We start from the raw sequence: 18,745 nt of genomic DNA on the forward strand, positions 1-18,745 counted from the left end.
CGTAACGGATAAGAATGCAGTACAAACCTCCTGCATTCATCTGGGCAGAACTGTGCTCAACTTTCTTCATGAAGTTACATGCAGAGCAGCTTGAATGGGAGGATGTCTGTCGAGGTCAGGCTGGCCCTTGGTGCCAGGCATCTGTGGGGTAAACACAGAGAGGAGGGGTGGGGGGGGCAGAGTGAGTGTATGCATGCATGCATGTGCTCAGTGGGGTGGAGGGGCGTTTGATGGTGCTGTGGGCGTAAACATCACCTGTGAGGGGAGGCCAGTATAAATGCAGACAGGTGGTGTGTGAGAGTAGGACACACCCGCCACACTGTCCCTGACAGGGAGGGAAGACGCTGACCAGGAGCTTCAGCTGGTAGTAGTCATTCATCAGCCTTTGGATTTGACTCCAACGACTCCACAGCACCGAGGTAAGCCTGTTCATCATACATGTGACTGGGGGAGGCCATTTAAGCTGGAACACCAGGGCTGCATGCTGACTTACGTGTCACTGCACTGCCACATTCAAGTGACTGGATAACACCGGTGGAGGGGCCAAACTTAAAGCACTGTGCATTCAGGATGGATCACTAAGGTGAGGCAGCACTCAACAGGCCATGAGCACAGCTTGGAACAGAGTGGGGCCATTCAGTCATGAATAAATAGACCACAATCCAAAGACCTTTTCAAGGTGATGCTAACGCAGCTAATGCTTCCGTTGGATTGCATTGCACACTGAGCACTAGTCTGAGCTCAATACAATTTTGACTTTTGTGCTGCTTTGAAAGCAAATAAATCAATAGGGATGAAAATCATAGAAAAAAACTAAATATTTGGGTCAGAAAAACAATGTCATTTGATTAAACTAGAATTGTGACTAACTCTGATTCCAACTGATTTTGTCTTTCCTCAACTGACAACAATGTCAGCTTGCACTTTCAGAACTCGCCTTTCTGTTCACCACCACTAGGGGGCACTGTCGCTGCTAGGTATTTGAGAGACTTTATGCTGACGCTTTGATTCAGTCAGTATCTGAGCCTCTTTATCAGCGACACACGGCAGGTGACACCTCATGGTTTCCACTGTTCTATACCTCACGTACGGCACATGAGTATTTGCACTGACTTCACGCCTGACCACTCGTGAGATCCGTGCGTTTGTGTGTGTGTCTGGTGTTGATCTGAGAGCTTTCACATGACACACTGACCAAGAGCAGCGAGCTCCCTCACCACGTCCGGACCCTCGGAGATATGAAAACACGCCTAATATAATAATACCTGGGAGTATTTCCACTAGAAAAGTGCTCACCTAATAACAAGGCTTCTGATTTGAGTCCAAAGCCACTTAAAGGATTTCCCCAGGAGCTGCACAGTGTGATTATCAGATTTCTTTGAAGTAAATTGCTGGATGTGCCAGCGAGAAAACAAAAACGCAGCGGCGGACAGATCTCTAATGAGCAGGTCCGAATTGACACGGCAGCTCGCATGACTTGGCAGGAACAGAAAACGGCACGTTATTTGCCTGCGTCCATCAACCATGAGAGCAGTGGAAATTAGAATGGGAATAAAATGCGATTGTTTTATGTGTAAACAGGTGACTTACTCGCAAATATTTATTCATCGTTTTTCCCGGAATTAAAATAATCAGAGGGACAATGGCAGCTGCCCACACGGTCACCAGGTGGATTCTTTTTCTGGTATCTGCATATGTGCTTTAAAAATGGAAAGTGAATGTGACTTATTATTACAAGAGTCTCAGTGAACTCAAATCTGGGTCATGAGCTAAAGAGTCACACCAGCAACGCCAAACTACCTTTATATTCGGCATGTCTGTGTCACCTTAAAGGGTGTGGCAGGACGTGTTTGCACCGCAGAGATACACATGAACTTGAGCCAGAGGTTTGCAGCGGAGGGGAGACTGTGGGTCACATCCAAAACAGATTGTATTATTCCTGCAAACACGGTGGATCAGGTTCTGTTTGTTAGTAAGGCCACATTTGAATGTCAGAAGCAAACAGTGATCGGGTGAAATAGCTCAGCTAATAATTCAGACAAGCGCTCTCTTTCCGAGCAGCCTCATGTTGGACAGCACCGAAATGTGTGCGAGTTTTTGGGGATCAAATGGTGAGAAACAGACTTGACAACTGACGTTCTACCCTTCACTCCCTTCCAGGTTTCTGCCGGTCTCAAAATGTTGGGATCCGTGACCAAAAATCTGCAAGACTACCTTGTGGAGCGGAAGAGTCGCAGGACCAGACTGGTGACCAAAGATGGGCGCTGCAACATAGAATATGGCAACATCAAGTACAGCAAACATTTTGCCTTCCTGGCAGACTTCTGGACCACCTTTGTGGAGATCCGCTGGCGCTTTGTTCTCTTTTTCTTCATCGCCTCCTTCACCCTCAGCTGGTTCATCTTCGGCCTGCTGTGGTACTGGATCGCTCGCTCCAATGGCGACCTGACTTGGCAGAATCCCTCTTCCAACCACACCGTCTGTGTTGTTGGTGTCTCTGGACTCACCACTGCCTTCCTCTACTCCCTGGAGACCCAGACGACCATCGGCTATGGTGGGAGAGCGCTGACCCCTCAGTGCCCAGGTGCTGTGGCCCTCCTGATTATCCAGTCCCTTATCGGGGCCATCATCAACTGCTTCATGTGCGGCATCATACTCTCCAAAATCTCTTTGCCCAAAAAGAGAGCGAAGACCATCACATTCAGTGACATGGCCGTCATCAGCCCGAAGAACGGAACGCTCTGCTTGTCAATACGGGTCGCAAATCTTCGTAAAACTCTGATGATCGGAAGCCAGATCTACGGGAAGCTTCTGAGGACCACAAACACTCCAGATGGCGAGACCATCATCATGGACCAGGTGAATATTGACTTTGTGGTGGACGCAGGAAAGGACAACCTTTTCTTCGTGTGTCCTCTCACGCTGTACCATATCATCGACAAGAGCAGTCCGTTCTTCGACATGGCGGTCGACACGCTCCCCAAGAAAGAGTTTGAGTTGGTGGTTTTCCTGGACGGGACAGCAGAGTCCACCAGCTCGTCCTGCCAGGTCAGGACCTCCTTCATACCCCAGGAGATCATGTGGGGCTACAACTTCTTGCCCATCATCTCCAGGAGCAAAGAGGGCAAGTATAGGGTGGACTTCTCCAATTTCTCCAAGGTGGTCCCTGTGGCCACCGCCCACTGCGCCTACTGCTTTCACAACATCAAGGGTCACCATCACCACTCCAGAGATGGACGGGACAACCAGGGTTTTGAAGTCATCGACATCCACGACCCCGATAACAGCACCAAGATGTGACTCAAGACTTGAACCAAACAACACATAGCACGTTGTGTAGCATTTATAGACAAGTCAAGAAATCCCACTCATTTGTTATTCTTTTGTGTGGAGCACAGATAAGAGCACTGCCCAGGGGCAGCTGATGTGAACTCTTTGTATTGTTCAGCCACACCTCTTACTGTCTGCAAACACAAAACCTGATTTTTTTTTTTTTTTCCTGTCGTAAGACCAGTTCAGGTAACAATGGGAAGGCGCAATCCAAGAGCCAATAATTGTACAGTAATACATATTGTAAATAAGAGGTTAGAACTTTTGCACAAAAGGTCAAATGAATATGGGAAGACAGAAGGGTCGATTGAATGTATTAACCTGTGTATAAATTTGATCAGGGATGACTCCAGAGGAAACTGCGAGTATTCATGAGGGGAAAAAACTACTTGACTCCAAGTAGTATGCCAAACTATTTAACTATGAAGTACTTGTAGAACTGAAAGGTGACTGTGTTGTTTTCTTTTGGTTTTAACCAGGAAACTTATTTTGCCTGTTTTATAATTGTTTTGTATTTGACGTTTGGGACATGTTGAATAATAAATGTTATTTTTGCATTGAAAGTCAGTCCAGTCCGCCTGTTTTCTTCCCACGGCCCAGAGACTTTATCAAACACAGCGTTGAACAGAATTAGTGCGACACCCTCCAAGACATTACATGGCCTTCGATACATCATTTCTATGGCGGGGACCTTAACAGATGAATTTAGAGACGTGGCCATACCATACTGGTACTCAGAGTGGCCACTGACACGACGAAACCTGCAGCACTGTTTTGGAATTTCAGTTTATGACGATTTTGTAAACTTTGAGTTTTTACTGCAATGAAACTTGCGACCATCACCCATGTAGAAGAAAAACATACTGAGGAATGTTGTTGAAATATATTAAATTATGAGTCTAGACGTGGAGTGGGACCCAAGTGCAGTGATGAAAGTCACAGGAGGCAGGAGCGAGTCAAATACAATATTTTAATCCTTAACAATATGTACAATAAACAACAACAGAACAATAAAACCACAACATTAAGCGTCACTGAACCGGGAGAAACAAAGTGAAGTCAGATTGTCCAAAATCAAAGGGTCACCAAACCAGGAGAAGTCCATTAACATGAATGAGAGTCCAACGGAAAGCGTCACCGCACCGGGAGAGTCAAACAAACTTAAATCTGGAAACAGAGAGACAAAGCACAATGAACAGAGAGAGTCAATGACAGAACAAACCAGGTGGAAACAGAGGAAGGAAGCAGAACACTAGCTCAGGCACCAGGGTTTCAGACGGAGTAATCACAATATGCTAGCTGGAAAGCAAATGGACGAGAAGAGCCAGTTCACCACAGGAACAAAGGAGTGGATCTGGAGCACGTTGCTGGAGTCCAGGTGCTCTTATACTCAGGTGATCAGAGGATGATTGGCTCCAGCCGTGTGACACAGGAACAGGAAGGAAGGAGGGAGAAAACAAAACAGGACTCACGGGAGCAAAATAAAAGCGGAATCATGACAATATATGGGGGAAAAAACTCAAAGTAACTTTTTGTGTGATGGCAATAGTACTCAACATCGGTGAGTACTCAAATGCAGGAACTCGTCCATGAGTTTCAGATTCACCTTAAAACACTCTAGTGTCAAATATTGAAATGCGATTAATTCCATTCCTCCCGTAATTGTGTCATTTCTGCTTTTGCCAAAGCATTCAGCTGCAATATATGATGGGATTTAAGGGCCTATAGCGAGGAAAGGAAAACGTTCATGATGGTTTATAGTTGAAGGAGTTGAAGAAATAAACAACATGAGAGGTAAAACATTTATTTTGTCACATTGTTCTGTACAAAAAGCCCTTTTTCAAAAGGAATGACTTCATACATTGCAGGAATGACAATATTACAATAATATTAATTACAATACATTGGTTAATTGCAAAATTATACACACATATTTAGATATCCATATAGTATTTCATATCAAAAATGCATTGCATATATGAAGTAGCACATGTCCCTTTTGATTGAAATTTTCGCGGTGCAGTTTCCTCACAACAGAGACGATATGGTCACCTCATAAATGTTTGAGTGAAGCTTCCTGGCGGAGGACTGACGCGTAACAATAATACTGCTTGGTGAGACAAGTATTTGCATCAGTAACCTGATGAGCACAGGAACTACTTCCTTTGCTCTCTTGGCGTGAACAGTGGAAAGAAGAACCAGCTTAACTTGCATATATTAGAGAGCGACCCCAGAACCTCCGGGATTCCAGTCTTTGGGCGAGCTCACGCATGTTAAGGCACCTGCGATATACCAAGTAGGCTTTCAGAAGTTGTTACAATAAGAGAGAGATAAAAAGTATTGCCCAAATGTACAAATATATAAGAACAAAAATAACCGTTGAAAATGCTGAACAAACTACTTAGCAGAGTGGACTCAAAAAGTTTTGCATTTTTGACCGAGGTCAACTCGTATTTATCTTTTCGTCTTTTAATACTGCGTCACATATGAAAATATCTCTGCATAATTTATACAGTAAGTTGCTTTAATGCCTAGTTAACTGATGCTTATAAAATAATACACGATAGGTCTGACAAACGCACAGCGTTTGCGAATCTGAGGATGTTTCTTACGCTTCATTGGTCTTCATGACTGGCACACTGCTAAGCCCAGAGTCTTTTCTTTTCAAGTGTCCATTCGAAGGAAATGGTGGAGGAATGTTGCGAACAGTTTGAACACGTGAATCATCATGTTTTCATGATGATGAGAAGAAACTCCTGCTTTCAGAGTTGGGTGCATCCTCCTGGGCAGCGGCTCAGTGAGAACCTATCAGCGACCCACGTGCTTCTCTCAGACTAGGAGCCAGCCCCGGACACATGCCACTTCACCGCTAACTCGTTTCTCCGTACGGCCTGACTGGACGAGACAAAAATGCCACCATATATTCCAAAATCAGAAAATGTCGGATGTTGTCAGCCCAAAATAAAAACAAAACACTGATGGTTTTTAAAAAATAAATGCCACCACAGAGAGGAAACGTTTCATAGTCAACTTGCTGCTTAGATTTAGGTCGAACTAGCTCGCACTATCAGCTTGAGTGGCAGGACAAAACAACACAAAATAAACATACGTTTTCTACATTTTGACTGGTCCTTCACTGGCACTTTCACAAGAAACAACACTGTTTCTTTCTCCTTGAAGAACAACCACATCTGCTTCCCCATCTGTCGTAAAGCCTCCTTCAACCTGCAATAATCATTCAGTTTTTGGATGTTTCCAGATGAATTGCTAACATTCAGCTGCCAGAAAACAACATAAACTTGGTGACTCTCAATGCTTCAGCGAGGGACCGGGTTTTGATGGCCTTCATCTTTGCTAAAAATCGTTTTTTATGCCAGGTAGGTCCATGGTTTTGCTGCATAGATACCATGATAGCTGTCTTTTTTTTTTCAACAAAGAGCAGAGTCCGTCTTTTACACTTGGAAGGATGGTTCAGTCTCGGACACGCATTCGTATCTGATGCTGTGAGCTCCTCTCAGAATCATAACCTCCCTACTAGATGAAATAGCCTCCAAATGTTTATAGCCATGATGAACCAGGTGGTGAGGGAACTTTTCCTTTTCATTTTCTTCAATACTTTCGCAACATTTTGCTGGCCTGGAAAAAACATGGCTCAGATTTCTCTGAAACAAGACCCATAATAGTAGTCATCAGTCCACTAACCTCGTGATGAAGAGGCTTCATGAAACACTGTCCTCATTTCCAAGCCCACTAGATGGCGCACTTGGATTAGGTTTCATTGAAACAGTTGTATAAATCCTACGATTTTAGAGCAGAAAATAAGCACACCGTTTCATGAAGCCTCGTGAGCCCATCACTACTATGACCCATAACCCTAACAACACCTCTCTGGCCCACAGAATGGTGGTGATCACGGCCCAGTAGGAGGCGACTGGCTCCTGGGAATGGGTGAGATGTGAGATGAAAACCGTGGTACTGGGAGGAAATGATGTCTCATGACTCACGTGGCCGTGGGATCTGTTTCAATTGAGCGACTCCTCTAGTTCGACCGCCTAAGTATTTGGTGTGGGGCGACGTGTGTTGGCTATCACTGCAGCCAAGGCACCATCTTGTTACGGTCGCAACAAATCTGACAATTTTCATGATCTTGCTGGTCAATCCTGACAACGTTCACATTAGTACTGACTCAGGCCATCGACAACATCTGGAAACAGCTGAAATGGAGCGACACAGTGAGCATTCCACATCGGTTATGTGGCCACAGAACATTTTGGACATTGGAGGGTGAATTACGTGGGACATGGCCTCCATTCCACCGGCTTCCTCCGCACGGTCCTGTACGACAACACATGTTGAAGCATCTGACCCAGGTCAGCCAGCGTACAGCGCTAAGTCATGCTCCTCTCAAACCTTCCAGTTAAATTAAACTGCAAATGGCGTATTCCAGTTGCCAATTTTCATTCAGTGCTGAGGCATTTCCAACTGCGGAGAGCTCACCTTTGTCCAGCGAATTCCAGAAGACTCTCACACAGACGGACAGACAATGGAGGCATAAGACTGGAAGTGGTGGGAATAGGAAACCCCAGCGGAAGGAGCAGATGACTGATAGCGTTATGTACATGATGTACTGCGGAGGATGCAGATTGAGACCCATAAATAAAAAGGTCCATGTCTGGAGTCCTTCCTTCATCCCAACTTTGGCTTGGGACGTTTAAACGGCACAGAGCTTAAAGGCACAGGCAACTCCGACGCATGTCCAAACCATAAAATCATAACAATCTTGGAAAGGTAAGTAGTATTCCATTTGGAGCCATCACATCCAGTTGTTAATAGATTCTTACGAATATAAAATCATCTTCCAATTCATCATCCTTCACGATGAAATTCAACATCGATCGATTTAGTCGTTTGGCTGCAGTGCAGCTACTTAGTGGATGGTCAGGTAGCAGGGTTTAATAGTAAGTGCCCAGGTGAGATGGCACGTGAGTGTTGGGGTGGCGAGGCACGTTGGGGTTGGGATAGATGCCGGCAGTGGGAGAGCTCCAGTACGGAGCGGTGGGTCCGAAGAAGTTGGAGGAACTGACCGGCATGGACGGAGGGTGAGGGGACACGAAGTTGACCTTCTGCTGGTGGCTGTGGTAGGAGGGCACGTAGGCCAGGTCCGAGGGGTACTTGTACATGGAGGACTCAGTAGGGTGCGGCTGCAGCGCCTGAGCGATGCCGTGGAAGTCAAACTTGTAGGCGTAGCGCTTGCCGTGCACTTTGGTCATGATGTTCTTGTCGTAGTAGTAGCGCAGTGCACGGCTCAGCTTGTCGTAGTTCATGTTGGGCTTGCTCTTGCGCTCGCCCCAGCGCCGGGCCACTTCGTCCGGGTCGGTCATCTTGAACTCGCCGTTGGTGCCCTCCCAGGTGATGCAGCCGGCGTTGGCGCTGTCTGAGAGGAGCTCCAGCAGGAACTGCCACAGCTGGATCTGACCAGAGCCTGAGAGCCAGAAGCACACGGTCAGAACCACACTGGCAGCCGCCGTCTTTAGGGCTACTCTTACCTGGGTTGGCAAGCCGACTGCTGGTTGGACCCAAAATCTGATACGGATCTGAGGACAGAGAACACTTTGACTGAACTGCTACTGACGTTGGAGACAACTTGAACGGAAAATTCCTTCAGATGAGTGTTTGAATGAAAGAAAGGCCACTGCTTGTTTCAGTCGGTGCTCAGATGTAATGAAATGCCAAAAGCAATATTACTGCATACCATATATCATTACGCAGTGCTCTTGTAGAGCCACTATTGTTTAGAAAAGCATCTACATTTTGAGTCCAAAATCTGTCACTTTCATGAGTCAAATGAAAGCCAAAATAATTATAGTGCATAATATGCATTTACTTTTTAAATTCATCACAACTGTACTTTATTAAATGTAATCTACTTTATAATTAATTCATTAACTATTTAATACAGTTGTATATTGGTTCTGCAGAAAGCACAACTCATTTTTATTGATTTATGCAGAGGAACATTGAAATACACTGCGTATAGTTTTTGTTCCATTTATTTTTCATTTTCTTTTTCTTGTGATTTAAATAGTCTATACTTTAAAAAGTTAATGACAATGAATTAATAACAACATTATTACAATTAATTTATTACAACAAAAAAACAATGTAATTTAATGTAACAGTGTGCTCTCCAGACAGCAGGGAACCTGTGTCAGTGCAGGAGTTCCTGCTCCACTGATGCAGCTAGGATGAGAACAACAACAACAAACATGGAGGAATCCTCCCTGAACCAAAGCAAACTAAAGCATCTGTTTGCTTTGGTTCAGGGAGGTTTTTCACTACACAATGTCCAGGGTTTCCACCACTCTGGATGGACTTGAAGTTCTTATCACATTGAAATTCTTATACAAATATTTTCAGACATGAAAAGAGCTTTAGTTGAAATAAGGTGATATCAAAACTCAAATGTAGCCACCATGGTGATTTATTGTGCTGATGCAAAATAAACAATGTTTTGTTGTTTAAATGTATCTATGGCTCCATCATTTGATTTGAGAAATATTCTTATACCATGAAACTGTGATAAATTGAGATTAATTAATCGCATTTTTTTAATTGAATCCCATGCCTAATATCTCTGTCTATTGTTTATGCTTGCTATGCTGGCCATGTTGTGTCCTAGGTTATTATCCCACACAAACAAAAAGCCTTGCATCTGTGCTGAAAGAGTGGTGTGAGAACAGGCTGCTACCTGGCTGCGCTCTGGCCGCGTCTGTGGACTTGGTTACATTCTGACTGACCACCGGTGACCCTGCACACGAGAAGAGAAGGAGAAACACTGAGAAAAACATCGGGATGGAAAACTGACCGAGGTGGTGTTAGACGACAAACAGCTGACGCTAGGTCATGTTTGTGAACAACAACCGTGAGTCAGTCGCTAGACGTCTAGACTCGTTCATGTGAAGGTGTTATTAGGTGTCACTTTAAGTTAAGCTGAAGTCAGGTCTTTCAGTCGGGCTGGAGCGAATTCTGGTGGGTCGGACGGGTTGGAAGGGGGAAGAAGTCATGGCTTTTCCCACCTCCAGGAGCCTTGGTGAAGGGACTTGGAGCTTGCATGCTCTTCCTCCATGAAAACACTGGTAGAAAGTGGACTGCGTTTGTGCTTCCTTTCTTACCTTTAGCATTGTGCATGTTGTTGGACCAGCCCGTCCGCCGCACAGCATCATAGGAAGGGTCTGATGGGAGAGGAGAAGCAAGCCAGTTATTTCCCCACCAATAAATCAATGGCTCCGTGGTCAGAGGTGCTGCAGTCAGGATATCTGGCTGCGCTGGTGCGGTTCACTGGCACGACGTCAACTGCCATGACACAACGTCTTCAGCCTCGACAGTTAGACAAGCAGCTTGCAACACTCACCGCAAATTAACGTCTGTGTGTTACCACACACGCAAAGATGCTCCACACCTTCCTCCCTCAGCTTTCACCGAACCTTCGACAAACCTACGGCGCTCTGTATTGGGTCTGCTGCGGTCCAAACCTGATCCGGTGTGAACCTGGACTCGCTCCAGTCACCATCAGTCACTCTGACAGGACGGTATCAAAAGATTTACTCTCCAGGAAAACTTCTCCAGCTGGACCCCAGCGGCACCAGGAAGCCACGTGTCACCTGTCTGTCAATAGTCTATTTCAGCCCACCAACACTGTACATCAGATTGGCTATAGATCCTTCCACGGAGGAAACTTTTTATGTGTAAAAACAGCCACTTTTCCTTCAGACAAAGCTTGGGTCGATGCAACTCTCAAACAGCACCAGATCTAAGTTGACTAATTGTCATACTTGCTTTATTTCATGTGAACTCTCTGCACAACAGTGAGCAGAAACACAGGCTTTCTTGTCTTTTCCTGTATCAGTTATCTAGTTACATATTTCATTCAAGTGTCTTTTAACAACTATATAAAAATACAATACTGCCCTCTGGTGGAGACTGACGCTATAACACATGTGTTTATTTCCATTTGTTCATATTGACAGACTCGTTTCCCATTACAGAAACAGTGTTATGAACGATGATGAGACTTCTGAAATATCAGCTGTTCAAGTGGTTTATGCCCAGTTTCTGTCCTCCGTGAAATGATATTTGCTCTCAGATGAAAAGCCTCCAGCTGAAGGGCTTTGATAAATGAATTCTGAAAACCTACGAACGCGTGAGTAGGTGGGCTAGAAAACCGTCTCGGAATGTCCTGCATGCTGGCGAGATAAATAAATGATCAAAGGTTGCAAAAAGCAAAAGGAAAACCGCCGCGATAAAGACAAAGAACAAGCGCGCTGCCCTGGCTCTCTGGCGCTGTCAGGTCCAATCTGCTGCAGGAGCCCGGACGGCCAGGGAGCAGTGACTCGGGGAAAGTCCTGGGAGACGTACGTTTCCTGCCTGCCTCGCCTGCAGACAACCTCTCTTTGTTTTACTGGCCCTGTTTTCCCCCCTTCTACTCACCGCCAGAAACCCCCCACTACACACATATCCACCCTCCGCCACCTTGAAAAAAAACAACAAGGGGGAAACCTCCATCTCGGCGCGGAGCAAGGCCCTTCAGGATCCAGGCGGATCAGGAGAAGAATGAAAATGAGGATCGAGTGAGCGTAAAGAGACAGAGGAGAAGGGAAAGAAAAACGTTGGAAAAAGAACCAGACACAACACAAGTGTGGAATGTGAAACAAAAATAACGTCGCTACTGTCTGCTTCTGAAACGCAGCGTTCACGTCCACTGGCTCCGAGGCCGAGCTGACAACGTGCAGGTCCATGACAGCGGTGAAGAGGGCCGCACCTCAGGCCTGATGGCGTGTGAGACGCACACCTCTTTGTGAACGCAGCCCCAGCCATCTCCCCCCGACTCCCTTCATTTTTCCGAGCTTTCAGTCTGACTGAGACTTGAGCCAGTTTCCACTCCGGTCTGGGGTGTGGTTCTAGCTCCTGGGAGACTGTGACTACAGGAGCAGCTAGTCAAAACAAGGCGCAAGTGTGAGACTGAGCCAGGGCTGCAGAGCCTTCAGGAGGGAGGACAGACAGGCCAAGCGGAAGAGGAAGGAAGAGCCATCAGAAGAGATAGAGGCTCAGCACAGCTACAAGCTTTGGCACAGCCATGGTTTATACATTCACACTGCATTTGGACTTGTATTTGGCTCCCACTCTTTGACTTGTTTTCATGTCTTCACTGTGGGAATGTTTGAGCGATAATATGCCACCACAACTGAGAGCGCCATCACAAAAAGCACAGCAACTTGTGACTCTACACAGCAGGAGAAGCGCTACGTTTTCTAGCTCTTGTAAAGATAGAACTATCTACGGGTCAGGTGTGGCATGAGGGGCCAAGATGATCAGTGCCTTATTTTGGAAACAAGTCGAGCTGTGATATTCACATGTGTCACATGCTTTTGGAGCTCAAAAACTTTGCATGTGTTGTTAAAGCTACCGTGGGCCACATAAAATTACTTTGAGGCCCATCTTTGGCCCGAGGGCCTTGAGTTTGACACAGTGTTGCCACGCCTGCTGAACATGTCCTCAGTTTCAGAGTCCACTAGATGGCATTCTCAGCTCTAAAATCTTTGGATTCGCCCCATCATGTCAATGAGACCTCAGATCATGAGCGCCACCTACCGACTCTGCAAATCAGCACATTGTTTCATCACTTACTAGCACATCAGTATGAGGGACCTCTCACACCTTAATCTACCATTACAGAATGTAAACATACACTAACAGCACAGAGTACGTCATGATGACCTTTGCAAACATAAATAACGCGTGTAACGACCCATGACACGTGACCCATGTTTTCCGAGCCACACATCCTCCCTTCAACATGACATGCCCCCCCCCCCCCCCCCCCCCCCCCCACGCGCAGGTCGGTGCACGGCAGGCAGGAGACCCAGACGTTACACACATGCTGGAGACCACGTCCACACACCAGCAGACATTCCCGCACGTGCGCACGCCCTTTCACAGCCGCTGCATTCCCTGTTTTATATGCTGCCTTTTATTCATAACATTGCATTTTACACCACACAGTCTGGAGCAGATTAAGGTCTGTCTCCTGCCGCACAGCGCTGCTTACTCTGCCCCAAAGAGCCTGGACGGTATTCGACTGCTCTGTGAAGGCAATACCACTGTGGACATCTGGGAATAGTGATCCGAGAAAATGTCAATAAGACTTGGCCCTGCAGCAAGACTTGTTTAATGAGGAATTTAGATGTCATCCAAACAAGCTGGTGTCCTGCCTTCCTCCTCCCAAAAGAGTTGCTTAGATGGGCCAGGGCGTCGCTACAATATGATCCAGGTATCACCCATAAGAGAAAGAGTGTGGTGAGCCAAGACATTTCGAAGAGGTGAAGTGGCTGCTGCAGCCCTTAATAGAAATCTCCACTGGTGAAGGGGAAATGCTGCTGAAGGGTGTGACCCTCTGTTCGTGCCAGTCCAAATACCTGATGCTGAGAACCAGGAAGAGCAGGGTCAGCGGGTGAGCCAGCAGAATCTTATCTGGCCGGCCCGATGGCCTTCTGTTATTTAGCCAGAGCAGAGCGCGCCGCCGGCCATCTCCACCGGGGGCAGATACCGAGGCACGGGCCACTTCCAGACACTTATCAGGCCGAGCCCTCCCTTGTTTCTGGCCTCGATAGAGCTGCTCATCCTGTGAGCCAGGCTATCGCTGTTATTGCAGTCTGCTCCTCAGCCTCTGGTGCTGACACAGTATGGCCCATGTAAAGGATCCGATATAGCGCCGCGTCAGCAGAAAAGGACAGGGTGAGAAGGTGTCGCCAGGCGCTCGCCCTGAGCTGTCGCGGCTGTTGGCAGCGCAACAACGTGGCATTTCACCTCACACTCGGGAGCAGACCAAGCTCAACAGCTGCTGCCCAAGAACTATACATCAACGTTACCAATGTTCTCAATTTGATTTAGGAGGAAGGAGGAACTTCTGTCCATCTTGACGTGTGGGCGATTCATGATTTAAGATAAGGCCAGTCGCTATCCTGCCACCTAGAGGTAGGACAAGACCCACCCCAGTTACAGCCAAGACATAGTGAAACCATGTCACCCGTGGACCTGCACTGCTGTCTGCAGTACTGCACCTGTACGACCTGAAGTGTTGGAAAACGTCACTCAAACTGAACTGTCATTAGTCCCGCCCCCGCCCTCTGTGTTCTACGTCATTCTCACCACGACTAGAGAAAGTGCAAGGACCGTTTTTTCCACCTAACCTAAAGCACTCGGCGCTTCAAGGACCAACATGATACCACCGTTTTTTTTTTTGTTTGCAACGAACGAACAATGTTACAACATGCAGAGCCTTCATCAGATCTAGAGATCGGTCACTTCAGGTGTAAAGATATAAAAGCCACTGCACAGTCCATGTTGTGGACATGTACAAATCAAATGTGGCTGAGGCAATAGTTATCTTTGTCTGAGCATACTTGCAGGATTATTCATCGCGCGACGACTCCGAGCAGCATCTTAATCCTTCTGGATTATCGAGGCTTCCTAGTCCAACCAGGGTAAGTGCTTTCTCTCTTCCATAGTCTGGCTTCTGACAAAGTCAATAAATCTGTCTTCTCACAGAACTATTTTTGCACAAGTCATACATGAATAATACAGACAAAATATTTTATTCGGTCGGCGTCCAAGTTATGAATGAAGCAGCCTTCTATGATTAAATGATGCCGATCGATGCTGGGACGCACTCCAGCACACCTCCCTGGAGTCCGGGAATAAGCAGAGAGAAGAGGAATTACGGATGCTTCACCTCCTGTGTGTGTGCCAATGAAGCTGTTCTCTTCAGGCTGAGGCGGAGAAATATTGATGAAGAGGTGTGGTTCACAAAATTAATTTACTTGTTTTAACTCTACAACAGATTTACACTTCATAAAGCCGGTTCTAGAATGTTTTTAAATATTTTTCCATGGCCTCCTGCTGACCTGCGTCTCACCACTGTTGGCTAGTGTTGGGCTTATGAGGTTTCATGAAGTCCTTATTTTCAGAGCCCACTAGATGGCGCTCAGCTATAAATTCTTTGAATGTGAACAAACATTTCAATGAAACCTCACTTTATTTTTAAACCCAAAGCTCCACCTAATGGAAAAGGAATACTGTTTCATGAAGCCTCATCATCCTATCAATCGTGAAGGTTTGATGAGGTTTCACGAAGCAGTGTCCTGCTTTTCAGTGGCCACCAGAGGGCACTGTCTGCTGCACTGTTTGGAATTGAGCAACAATCACAACACAACATCACATCACGACTGTAAAGCCAGAGCGCCATGGAGTCTCCTCCGAACATGAGGACAGAGTTTCATCAAGCCTGCAATATTGTTTCACGATACCCATCATTACCTATCACCGGTGATGGGCTGATGAGGCTTCATGAAACAGACTCCTTATTTTCCATTAGATGGCACACTTGGATAAAAATGTAATGTGAGCTTCCATTAATTTTAGAGCAGAGAGCGCCATCTAGTGGGCTCTGAAAATAAGGACACGGTTTCATGAAGCCTCATCAGCCCCCCCCACCTATCACTACAGTTGTTGCCTTGAGTACAAGTCAACAATGAATACAACAAGATAAATATATATGTTATGATGAGAGCAAATTTAGACTCATGCTGAGTCGAAGCCAAGGGTTTCCTGAAGGAGGCCACTGATATTTGAATGTGAGATGTAATTTCTTGCATGGAAAATGACCGTAATATCTGCCCTTCAAATAAAAACGCAGTTCTGCTCAGGTGATTCAGATCTGATGGGCTACATACGACTCAGCAGCGCCACCATCATTTCAGTCATCCCCTGCGGAGGATTCATCTTATATTGGATATGTTTGACTCATGCTTCATTTCTCGGTGTTCATTGAAGCCTCTCTTCTCTCGGCCACTTTTCAGTCTGACGCCTCCGTAAAAAAGTCTGCAGCAGAACTATAAAAGCATTCAACAGAAGGGGTTCCTACCTTCTTTGGCGGCCAGACGTGACGATGGGTCTGCGTGAGCTGGTGCGTTGTAGGATAATGACGAGCTACCTGGAAAATAAAAGACCATCAACAATAATACATTATCACAATATAAATGAATCCAATCACGTGTGCATATGATCAAAACAACACAGTGTGTATTTCACATATCAGAGTCTAAAATTAAAGCACAGACAAAGGTCGATAGGGGGCAGTATAACGTTCAGCTCAGGAACAGTAATGTTTTCCCTTCCACGGTCTGAAACAGTGTTTGGTTTTCAAAGTCAGCAGGAAAATGATGTGAATCTGAAATAAAGCCACTCAGCCCAGGTGATGGCGTAAAAGAAAAGCTGTCAACAATTTGAACTGCAAACCCAAGTGGGCCAACAGTAAAGGTGCAGCCGCTCCATATGGTGGCCTATTCATTTCACCTTATGAAGCAGAACTGCGCTGCATTCCTGCACTTACGCAGGCACCCTGGGCGGCACCAAAACGCTCTCTTAATTTTAGCTGCCCCAGGCATAAATCAGCCAGTGGAAAAACAGACCCAAAAATGCACAGAGAAAACACAAGAGCTGCGACGTGCGGAGATCCAGCACCGAGGCCGTGCGCAAGGTGAGGAGTACGAAAACCAAACGGTAAAAAGCAAAGTTTGCCCCAGTATGATTCCACGCTACGGCGAGGTGGAGGTGGGGGATGGAGGGGCCCCGGGTGGCAGACTAGGCCTCTGTTATTTTAGGGGGTGTATGGTGGTGGGGGTGTAGTGAGGTGCTCCACAAATGTATTCGAGGCTCTCAGTTCCACCTACTCCACGACACCCCCAAGGCTCTGGCTCGAGTTTAGCAACCTGGGGGCCTCAGAACAGGGGAACCATTGTGTGAGGCAGGGTCCCTGCACGGCAATCAAACGCAGCCCCTCGTACAAAAATAATTCCTCACATGGAGTGTAAGTGCACAGGGGCAAGCCAGCCACCAGAGCACCATCTTTGGAAAGAAGGGACAAAGTGGAGGAGCAAGGAGGTTGAGAAAACCTGGGGAAGAAAGTGAGGGCGGAGGAAAGGGGCTGTTAACCCTTGTCCTACTGTGTGCCACATGTGGGCTGACCCAGACAGGCAAACAGGCAGCATTGCTGAGAAAACCTCAAACCATCCCACAGAGAAATCCAGAGAGAGGGAGACAGCTGATGGTTGGCTGGAGAGAGTCTTGGCTTGGCCGCCTATTTATTTGGACGCCCTCTTCCTCTCTCAGAAAACAAACACGTCCTGGTAATCTGACAACACAGTGGGAGCGCTGGCCTGCGCCCAGCCTCCAAGACCCTCGCTCACATCTGCTCGGCCACATTACATAAGATCTACAAACAATTTTCTTTTCTCTGCCGTCCACGTCTGATGGGTGTTTTCCAGCTGGGGTTTAAAGTCGACACAGCGCTTCCTGGGCGTGTCCCAGCTTCCTAATGGACCTGCATTGGTGTTTATTCTATGGAGCCATATGATACCATCACCCGAAGCATGTGGCATGTCAACAAACATGGGTCCCAGCAGTGAGCATTCTTCCCTCCTCAAGGAGCCAAGTGGACGGCAGCCAAAAAAACAAGCATTATTCTCATTTTAAATCAATATCTTTTGGAAATGTTTCATCCCAACGATGGCTTTTCATGACGCACGGTCATTCAGAGTTTGTCCAGAGAAGTGGGAGGAGTCCTAGTGAAACAGTGTCTCACACAAGATCTGCGTTTTTCCTGTTCCTTCTCTGCTTATCGGCCTCGGCCCCGAGAAAGGTGGTGGTCCCCGTCTTCGTGTTTCAAACTGCTCCCACAAGCGTATAAAATTCAGATGTAAAACTGTTTCGCCACATGTCGTTGTACTTTCCCAGACTTTCTGTGGAAGGTCTGGGGATCACTCAGTGGTCTGCATGTCATCCCTTCACGCTGACTCGGTTTAAAATTCAGCTGATTTACCGAGGTCCCTTTTCGATCGTACCAAGGGAGCAGAGCACGTACAACCTCATACAGGTGCAACGGAGTTAAGTTGTTGATAGCAAGAGGCAGGAGCCCAAAATCAGCTCGCTGAAAATAGAAGAACAGGATTTGGTGGGCGTCAACTTTGGTGGGAGCCCACAGCCGACAACATCCACCTCATATAAAATACTGCACTCAATAAATGCCTGGTTATGATTTTGGCATATGCTACTTGGCCCAATCCACTTTAGTCTGTCAGAAACATGCCACTAAAAGACACTGTCTTTACCCTAAAAACTGCGTTTCAGCTTTGATGAATGTGACACCTGTGGGAAATAGTTTGTATTTCCTCCTCCCACAACAGGCTACACTGTGAGTATCCATTGCAGCGCTCATGCTAACTAGGCAGCGCAGTGCATGCTACAGTACGTCTTTAAATAAACAAATAAGTAAATATGTCACAAGTTAAGTAGATACATA

At 46.5% G+C, this 18,745-nt stretch overlaps 2 protein-coding genes across 9 annotated transcripts in view; one reads left to right on the forward strand and one right to left on the reverse strand.

Annotated features, from left to right (window-relative positions):
- The first annotated feature begins 317 nt into the window (after window positions 1–317).
- On the forward strand, window positions 318–3,850 carry kcnj1a.1 (potassium inwardly rectifying channel subfamily J member 1a, tandem duplicate 1). The gene is made up of 2 exons (XM_053873243.1): window positions 318–419; window positions 2,161–3,850. The coding sequence occupies exon 2, from the start codon at window positions 2,179–2,181 to the stop codon at window positions 3,298–3,300; it is 1,122 nt and encodes a 373-aa protein (XP_053729218.1). The 5' UTR covers window positions 318–419; window positions 2,161–2,178; the 3' UTR covers window positions 3,301–3,850.
- A 478-nt stretch (window positions 3,851–4,328) lies between these two features.
- Window positions 4,329–18,745, reverse strand: part of fli1 (Fli-1 proto-oncogene, ETS transcription factor) — a 31,939-nt gene continuing 17,522 nt past the window's right edge. For 6 of the 8 annotated variants that reach the window (XM_053872568.1, XM_053872564.1, XM_053872569.1 and 3 more), the window contains 5 exons: window positions 16,310–16,378; window positions 10,503–10,562; window positions 10,079–10,138; window positions 8,877–8,924; window positions 4,330–8,812 (listed from right to left, as the gene is read on the reverse strand). In XM_053872568.1, coding sequence (XP_053728543.1) covers window positions 8,283–8,812; window positions 8,877–8,924; window positions 10,079–10,138; window positions 10,503–10,562; window positions 16,310–16,378 — 767 coding nt within the window. In that variant the 3' untranslated portion in view covers window positions 4,330–8,282. Of the gene's footprint in view, window positions 8,813–8,876; window positions 8,925–10,078; window positions 10,139–10,502; window positions 10,563–16,309; window positions 16,379–18,745 lie in introns of all 8 variants that reach the window. The other 2 variants (XM_053872565.1, XM_053872567.1) reach the window with 1 other exon arrangement.

The sequence above is a fragment of the Synchiropus splendidus genome, chromosome 8, assembly GCF_027744825.2.
Source record: "Synchiropus splendidus isolate RoL2022-P1 chromosome 8, RoL_Sspl_1.0, whole genome shotgun sequence".
NCBI classification, from domain to species: Eukaryota; Metazoa; Chordata; class Actinopteri; order Syngnathiformes; family Callionymidae; genus Synchiropus; species Synchiropus splendidus.